Below are 8,925 nucleotides of genomic sequence, written 5' to 3'. Positions count from 1 at the left end.
AGCAACATCTACTGATTGAATCCGCAAATGAAAGTTCACATGCACACAAGCAATCGAGTTGCATAATTTTTAGGAGCAATGGTCCTTCAACTTAGGCATGATGTATTGAACAACAAAGAAAAACAAAATTTAGGCATGATTTACATTTTGGTCCTCAAACTCGATTATTGGTTCTGTTAGTTCCTCAACTCCACTTCCTCTCGTATCATTATTCCTGCCTTCAGCCCTTATAAAACACAGTGCCCAACATCCAGGTGAGAGCCACTGTCCAAAAGTCCAAGCACAATCAAAGTACAAGGAATTTCATGCATACTTTTTCTCTTGCTAAACTTGTGGATCCTTAGCTCCCACAATACTAGCCTCTGGTGCCAACCTGAGTTTAATCTCGATTCAATCCTAATTAGAGTAACGATAAAATATTATTCACTCTCAGCACCAAGTTCAAACTCAAATAATATCCTTCCAACACCTGGTTTATCCTTCCCGTCAATTCTGTGATATGGAAGAATTAACACAGCAACCCCAACGTACTTAGGTTTTCTCCCATTGCTCCTCTTTCGGAACTCTCTGTAGAGATGACGTATTTCTTGCCAATAATGTCCCAATGTGCCATTGAAGATAACCATAGCACTCCCTCAAATTCAACACTCTTTCGGGGTGTTTTAGGCTTATAAGTACTATTGGAAACTCGAACACGGTTAAAATAAAGCTCGATCCATTGGGTGTGCCACATAAAGATGTTTGCTAAACAACTACCTAGCCTTAGACATCGATGGAAGCAAGCTCTAGTTAACTTACGTGAGCATGCCACTATTGATATTGCAAAAGAACTCAATATAATATATAATTTGTGATTGATTGTGCCTCAAGTAACTGATTTCTAACCAAGCCAGTGTGCATTAGGTAGAGATCTAGCTAGATATTGGTTATTTCCCATGCCTTAAAAGCAATAAGGACTTAAATTCTCTTTGAATATGATAAAAACCATTTATATACTGCTAGATATCACTTAAGAAAGTAAAAAGAAATTACCCCAAACTAGTAGGAAGAAATTTTGATTGGGTATGCCGAGTTCTGAATCAAGAAGCCTTAAGCAGGCTTGAAATCTCTCGGGAACTGATTTGTGATCTAAAAGAAATATGCTAAAATTTGAGTTGACTTGTGTTGAAAAAGTCGTATCTATGGTTCTAAATTTGAGTAGTCTTATATAGTGCTTGAATGACTTAATTAGATTAGGAATCCACTCTAGAGTCGATTTGAATTGCTTGGAGTATGAAGTACTTCAAAATTGACAGCACTGTTTTATGCTCTTGTAGTCAAATAATGCTTGATCCCCATATTTCTTTTACTTGGTCTCCATACTTTATTATTTTATACAAAAAGCGATATTGAAGGAATGGAACATCGAACTTAGGACCTTTCTTGATCGCCAGATCTTTGACTCCAGGCAACACGTTCTTAGAGTCATTCTATGGTGAGAGTGCCATATATGGACTATAGATGTGGACCTTCATATTAGCCACATGATTGATCTGAATAGTAACTTCACTTAAATTTAATGAAATGATCATGTGGCTAATATAAAAAGTCCACATGAAGAGTTCATATATAGCACCCTCACTATAGAATGTCGCCACGTTCTCACTCTCAACTGGGCATCGTTATTCTCATCAAGTCCAATAGCAAGCCTCAGTCAAGGCCCAAAAACAAATTAATAAAATAATTATAAACATTAGAAAAACATAATAGAAATAAAAAAATAAAATATAAATAAAAAAAGAAGAAGGAAATTTCTAACGTGGTGGGCTGCAACTTTGACTAAGAAGACGAGCCATCCGCCGCTCCTCCCAAACCCAAACCCAAACAAACCAACCCACCAGCTTTTACTTTTCTTTTTCTCCTCTCTTCCCCAAAACATAACTAAACTCTGTTTTCATTTCAAGCTCAAAGACAAAGTCCTCCATTGATATCTCTCTCTCTCTCTCTCTGTCTTTGTCTTTGTCTGCTCTCCAGCGTATGCTTTGCCAAACGAAATCTACAATTTCAATCTCACGCCCAAAGCAAAAGCAAAAGCAATAGCAAAAGCAAAAGCATCCGAATTTTCTAGACTTTGGGTCAACGACGTCAAACCCAGAGATGCTCCAGATTTTGATCGGTCAACGCCAGCTGCTTCCTCAATTATTAGACTTTGAATTCGAATTAGAATTAGGGATTCGTTTATGAAGAGGCTGAGGCTACTGAGCTGAGCTGAGCTCCTGGAATTTGTGAGGGAAATGGACGCAGTGATGTCCACCACCTCGGGCTCTGCTTCTGTTTGGCTATTTCTTCTGTTTGGTTTCCTTCAACTCCTTAAACTATCTGGCAACGTTGAAGGTCTCTTCTTCGTGTGTTGTGTGTGTTTGGGTTTTTGTTTGGTTATGGGAATTTGGATGAATGAATGACTGATTTGATTTCCTTGGAGACAGGTGACGCATTGAATGCGTTGAAGAGCAATTTAGTTGATCCTAACAATGTTCTCCAAAGTTGGGATCCCACTCTCGTCAACCCCTGTACATGGTTTCATGTCACTTGTAATAGCGAAAACAGCGTTACGCGAGTGTAAGCAGCTAAAAAACACTTCATTTCACTTGTTTCTTTCAGTTCATCCATTCAATTCATTTCCTTCTGTTTATTAAGCAAACCCAGAAAAAGAGAAATACCCAAAAAGGAGAAAAAAAAGACTAATGACATGCTTTTCTTGTTTTTAACATTTGCGCTCATTCAGTGATCTTGGCAATGCCAATCTCTCTGGTCAATTGGTGTCACAACTTGGTGTTCTTTACAACTTGCAGTACTTGTAAGTGTGTTTTTGAGTCTACTTGTTTGTCCTTGTATTATCTAAAGTTCCATCAATATGCATCCAAATTGAAATTGGAATCTTACCTTAAAAAGTGAAAAACTGATCCATCGATTCACTACTTCCATTGACAGGGAACTTTATAGTAATAACATAACTGGAAACATTCCAGCAGAGCTTGGAACTTTGACAAACTTGGTCAGCTTGGATCTTTACTTGAACAATTTACGTGGTACCATTCCCGACACACTTGCCAAGCTAGAAAAACTACGTTTCCTGTATGAACCCGCATCCTTTGTCTACATTCTTTGTTTTTTCTTAACAAATTGTCTTCATTCTTTAGTTGGTGGATTCATTTATTTATGTTCTGATTGATTATGCTTTCTCTGAATTCATCCCGTACAGTCTATTATGTGACTTGTCCACTAACAAATATGGTTTTCCTTTTGGATTTAGAGGATTTAGGTTGTGGTTTAAAGAAAATAAATATATCTTGTATTTGTTTGTTTTATTCGATATGCTAATGTAATGTTTTCAATTATTCCTTCAGTAACATTCATCCTTAGAGTACATGATAGCATCAAGACCAAAAGATTATTTCGGTTGACTATGATCTACCAATATTGTGCCACTTTAGTTAAGGCATCAAGGTGGAGTTTAAACAAATTAGCATAAGGAAAATAATATACAACAGGTCAACAATACGCAAAAGGACAAAAAACATAAACAAATAAGTAATTGGAACCCTTAAGGCAAGATGCCTGGTATCAAGATTCTAAAGAAGGTAATAGTTCACTCGGTAAAGCTAATATGGATGTGACTGGAACTTTAAATGCAAGAAGCATTAAGCTAAAAGCAGTGGTGTAAATATTCTAAAGAAGGTCCTAATAGGAAAGGAAGAAAATTATAAGTTCCCATAGCTTTTTGCTGTTCCGTTTTATACCTTGATGATTATGAAACCCCAGGTTCCCAGTTAATCATGGCACATAATAGCTTGAAGAGGCCCTGTCATGAATTTCTTTAGCTCTTTTTGAGTGTTTTGTTTCTTAGTTCTCTATCCCCGGAAATGTTGATGCAGAAGAAGTCTTAAAATAATGCCATCAACTATCTAAAAGAGACTGCTTGTGCTAGTAATTGAGTTCATGAAGTTTTAGTCTGAAGTATGATGATAAGCTTATATTTAGTAAGAGTATTCCAGTTTGTGTTTCTATCTGATCTCAATCTTTTAGATTGCAAATAGTAGTATAACATTGAGTTTTAATTGGAGTACTATAATTTCCAATTTAGTTTTCGAGCCATCCTTGTGATCTCTCTTCGGTTTATCATAAGAAAATTATCATGCTTTCTTTTTGGCTTCTCAACAACTTTCACTTTGCTGGGCATGCAGAAGTTAGGGAGATTTATTTATTTTTCCTGAATACTGAGTATGTTAAAAAGAGAATCTATTGATTTCCCAGAAATGCTGTGCTTTAATCCTTGGTATCTCAAGCAGTAACAATTACTAGATTCATATTATCTAACCAGTGAAGGATCCTGCAGAATGTGTAGTCTGTTTCGACACTATGTGCACGCATGACTTGCACATTCTTCTAGCGTTTGAATGTGACAAGAAACATGTGAAGAAAAAAAAACCATAAAACTTCGTTTCACAGTCTATTTATCATCTCCCCTTGGAAAAAATTGAGTAGTGATGTGTTAGAAATACAATATATGTTGTCATTGGAATTATTGGGGATATAACAGTTTCTGTTCCATGAAATAGGCGTCTCAACAACAACACCTTGACGGGGAATATTCCCGTGGCTTTGACTAAGATTCAATCGTTGCAAGTCCTGTGAGTTTTGTACCCTTTTCATCTCAATAAGAAGGAGAGAGAGAGAGAAGAGTTACTAGTTTCTCTACCATCAGAGAATGCAAATAACAAAGTTTTTTTAACATGGAATGCAGGGATCTTTCAAATAACAATCTGACTGGAGATATTCCAGTCAATGGTTCTTTTTCACTTTTTACTCCCATCAGGTTTGTAGAGGCTATTTTATTCTTTTTCTTTTGGAAGGCTTATGTAAATGATGTACTCACTGACATTATTCCTCATTTTGCAGTTACGCCAATAACCCTCATCTGAACCCTCTTCCAGCCTCTCCACCTTCTTCTGTTCCTTCAACCCCGCCAAGTTCTCCAGGTTTTACCAGTTATAGTATTCTTGTGATATTGACTGAATTTTTTTTTTTTCAGAGAGCATGATGTTTGAATGTTTTCCAGGAACGTTTTGGCCATCCCTTGTGTTTATAAATTTATTTTAATAATATGAGATGCTTGTTGCAATCACAGAAATGAAGAAGAAGAGAGAGAGTGTGTTATATAACATCTGACTTTGATAATTTTTCATTATATAACATCTAATGTTAATGATTTTTCATTTAGGTTCTGGCTCATGTCATGCAAATAAACCTTTTGCTTAACTCTGATGATTCTTATTAGGTAGCACTGCTACTGGGGCTATTGCTGGAGGGGTTGCTGCCGGTGCTGCTTTGCTATTTGCTGCACCTGCAATTGCACTTGCTTGGTGGCGACGAAGAAAACCACAGGATCATTTCTTTGATGTACCTGGTTAGTCAATTATAAAAGAATAATTTAACTTGATCAGGATCATGTTGTATTATGGGATGCATGTTTCACTGATCTATACACTTTGCAGCGGAGGAGGATCCAGAAGTTCATTTGGGACAGCTCAAAAGGTTTTCTTTGCGTGAGCTACAAGTTGCAACAGATACCTTTAGCAATAAAAATATTCTAGGTAGAGGTGGATTTGGTAAGGTTTATAAAGGACGTTTAGCTGATGGGACTCTGGTAGCTGTAAAAAGACTTAAAGAGGAGAGAACCCAAGGCGGGGAGCTACAGTTCCAAACAGAAGTTGAAATGATTAGCATGGCTGTCCACCGCAATCTGCTTCGTCTGCGTGGATTTTGCATGACACCAACAGAAAGGCTGCTTGTATATCCTTATATGGCTAATGGAAGTGTAGCATCATGTTTAAGAGGTAGTGTTTTAAATTCTTTGCTATGTTGATGAATCTATTTTTTTTCTTGACATTAAGAAATTATTTCAAATACATTGATTCAATAAATTATTTTTTCAGTTTTAAGTTACCTTTGTGATGTTGATCTTATTTCTGTCTAATTTGAGGATACCAAGATCAACAAATTCTTTTTTTTCTTTTTCTTTGGGGAGGTATGATGAGATCACACGACCTATTCTGTAATTCTGCTTTCATGATTATGTCTATGAATTATTGTAGATCGTCCAGAAGCACAGCCTCCACTTGATTGGAACATAAGAAAACGCATATCATTGGGATCTGCAAGAGGCCTTGCTTATTTGCATGATCACTGTGATCCGAAAATTATTCACCGTGATGTGAAAGCTGCAAACATATTGTTAGATGAGGAATTCGAAGCAGTTGTTGGAGACTTTGGATTGGCTAAACTCATGGATTACAAAGATACGCATGTTACCACAGCTGTACGTGGCACAATTGGTCATATAGCACCAGAGTATCTCTCAACTGGAAAGTCTTCAGAGAAAACTGATGTTTTTGGATATGGAGTCATGCTTCTTGAACTTATCACTGGGCAGAGGGCTTTCGATCTTGCTCGGCTTGCAAATGATGATGATGTGATGTTGCTTGATTGGGTATGCATTTACGTTTTTCTATTTCTGTATGTAGCTAATTCAATGCAGATTAGATAGTTCCCTGTGAAAGCTTCTGTAATTGTTTTAGGTAGTTCCCTGAAAATAATTGAAAGATAGTAATAGTTATTTAAACAGCTGGCCAGTTCCTGTTGGATTCATGTAGAAAATGTAGAACAGACTTGTCCTTTTTGGCTCAAATGTAGAAAACAGTTACAATGATGGACGGAAGAAGAAAAAATTATATTTACTTTAGGTGTAGGCAGAAAAAGCTTAGAAAATTAGTTCAATTTGATTAGCTTTTACTAATTGGAAGTACATTTTAGCTGTAAGTATTTATTTAGCTTTATTTACAACATTTAAGTTTTATCTATTAGAGATTAATTATAATGTTATTTTAGCACTTATATTGTTATTAATATAATTTGTATAATCACTGATATATATTATATTACTATTATTTGTTGTTATCGTTATAATTTTTGTTCTTGTTGGTTGGCCTTACTGTGATTGTTTGAAAGTGACAACTACTTTGGTCCATTATATTAGGTTATCTTACCAAACTACTTTGGTCCATTACACGCTTTCATGTTCAAACATTACAGGCACATTTGTTCTGTACCTGGTACCATATTTTTCTTTTCAACTTTTGGAACTACCTAACCTTTATTTTTTCAAAATAAAATAAAATAAAATATAGGTAAAAGGATTGTTGAAAGATCGGAGATTGGAAGCTCTTGTTGATGCTGATCTAAATGGTAACTATAACGACGACGAAGTGGAGCAGCTGATCCAAGTAGCTCTACTCTGCACGCAAGGCACCCCAGGGGAAAGGCCCAAGATGTCAGAGGTTGTCAGAATGCTTGAAGGGGATGGTTTGGCTGAAAGATGGGAGGAGTGGCAGAAAGAGGAGATGTTCCGCCAAGACTTCAACCCAATTCAGCATCCAAGTACGAATTGGATCATGGACTCTAGTTCTCAAATTCCACCCGATGAGTTGTCCGGTCCCAGGTGATACGCTCCTGAATTCCGTCCTCTGTATACGTGTAAGAAGCCTTCAGGAATTGACAAGGCCCATTTTGTATTTCAGCAATACCACATTTGTGTATATGTTTGTCTTTTCTCTTCTCTTATTTGGTTTTGTTTTCCATTTTATTATTCTCTAACGTCTTGTTTATATCACACAATGGAGCTGGTGCTGCTGTAATTTTATAGGGTTGTTAACTGGCATTATGAAATTATTGTGCTAGCAACACGGCAGGAACTAGTAAGGGCCATAAAAGCACCCATTCCTTATAATTTTTATGTACCCGGAAATTAGTCAAGATTGTCGAATAAATAAATCTTTATTTCCTGCATTGCAGAATAATTTTGTATTAAAATTAAGGTGTTCCATTACCATACATATTACCTTTTCATCATTCCTTTCTGGTTCATTCTTACTTGTGGCCAAGCTATGGTCTATGATTCGAATGTAATCCTTCAGCAATGCAAAATTCATGCAGGGTGAATGGAGAAACAATGTGTGCTATTCGTAGAAGTGTATAGTTTTTTCTGTTTTTTTTTTTTTTTTGGGGTTGTGGAGGGAGGGCTTAAATAGGTGTCTGGGAACTCATGAATCATGATCTATGATGTGTGTTATAACTTATAATGGCAATTCATCGAATCGAGGGTGGGTATTCTATTCCCATCTCTATCCCCATTAAGCATTTCACTTCCGTTTTCATACCCTCAATATTCAAATTGGGGATTGTCTATCCTTTCCTTCATTGGGGACCTGCCCTATTACACAACCAAGATGACACGGGGATTCTAACATAACACCTTGTGTATGCAAGTCTAGGCATTTTTCCAACTGTACTAGACCCCGTTGGGATGTCGGCTAGAAGATTTATAAACAATAAAACTAGGACAAGATTCATATAAATTACATAAATATATTAATTTAATATTATGCAATACAAAATTTGGTGGGCACAATCACTTTAATAATATATTTATATGAAAAATAAATTATATATATGTATTCTATAAGAGGCGAATTTGAGTCGGGAATTAGAATATCATCCCCATCCTTCCCCAAACACCATACTTGAAAAATTCTCCAAACCTATCCCCATATCTATTTTTTTATCATTCCAACCTGATCCATTTAGGGTCAAAGCTTTACAAAGACCCTTACCGATGGGAAAATTGTCATCCATTAATTTGGCTATAACTTCATAATTACAAGATTGGACATTGGGGATTGGCGAGAGCTAGCTTTCATAAACTGGAGGTGTTAACAGAAGTTTTGAGGAAAAGTAAGGCTTGCTCCCATTTAAAAAAACAAAAGAGAACCAAAGATGGAAACAGTGTTCGACATTCAAAGAATATCAACACTAACCGAAGATTAATTT

At 36.3% G+C, this 8,925-nt stretch overlaps 1 protein-coding gene across 1 annotated transcript; it reads left to right on the top strand.

Moving 5' to 3' along the window:
• The first annotated feature begins 1,840 nt into the window (after window positions 1-1,840).
• Window positions 1,841-7,895, top strand: LOC110767046 (BRASSINOSTEROID INSENSITIVE 1-associated receptor kinase 1-like). Its single transcript, XM_021970467.2, has 11 exons — window positions 1,841-2,373; window positions 2,466-2,598; window positions 2,765-2,836; window positions 2,971-3,114; window positions 4,599-4,670; window positions 4,784-4,855; window positions 4,939-5,018; window positions 5,318-5,446; window positions 5,535-5,876; window positions 6,135-6,529; window positions 7,227-7,895. Exons 1-11 carry the CDS (start codon window positions 2,274-2,276, stop codon window positions 7,539-7,541), a joined length of 1,854 nt encoding a protein of 617 aa, XP_021826159.1. The 5' UTR covers window positions 1,841-2,273; the 3' UTR covers window positions 7,542-7,895.
• Window positions 7,896-8,925: the final 1,030 nt, after the last annotated feature.

The sequence above is a fragment of the Prunus avium genome, chromosome 1 (assembly GCF_965620075.1).
Source record: "Prunus avium chromosome 1, drPruAviu1.hap1.1, whole genome shotgun sequence".
NCBI lineage: Eukaryota > Viridiplantae > Streptophyta > Magnoliopsida > Rosales > Rosaceae > Prunus > Prunus avium.
This window is presented reverse-complemented; position numbering and strand designations above follow the sequence as displayed.

Bases quoted from the DNA above. Each gene is read 5' to 3' on its own strand.
- LOC110767046 (XM_021970467.2), top strand. From the start codon at position 2,274: ATGGACGCAGTGATGTCCACCACCTCGGGCTCTGCTTCTGTTTGGCTA. The intron at 2,374-2,465 runs GTCTCTTCTTCG...CCTTGGAGACAG, and splicing joins ACTATCTGGCAACGTTGAAG to GTGACGCATTGAATGCGTTG. The intron at 2,837-2,970 runs GTAAGTGTGTTT...TTCCATTGACAG, and splicing joins CTTTACAACTTGCAGTACTT to GGAACTTTATAGTAATAACA.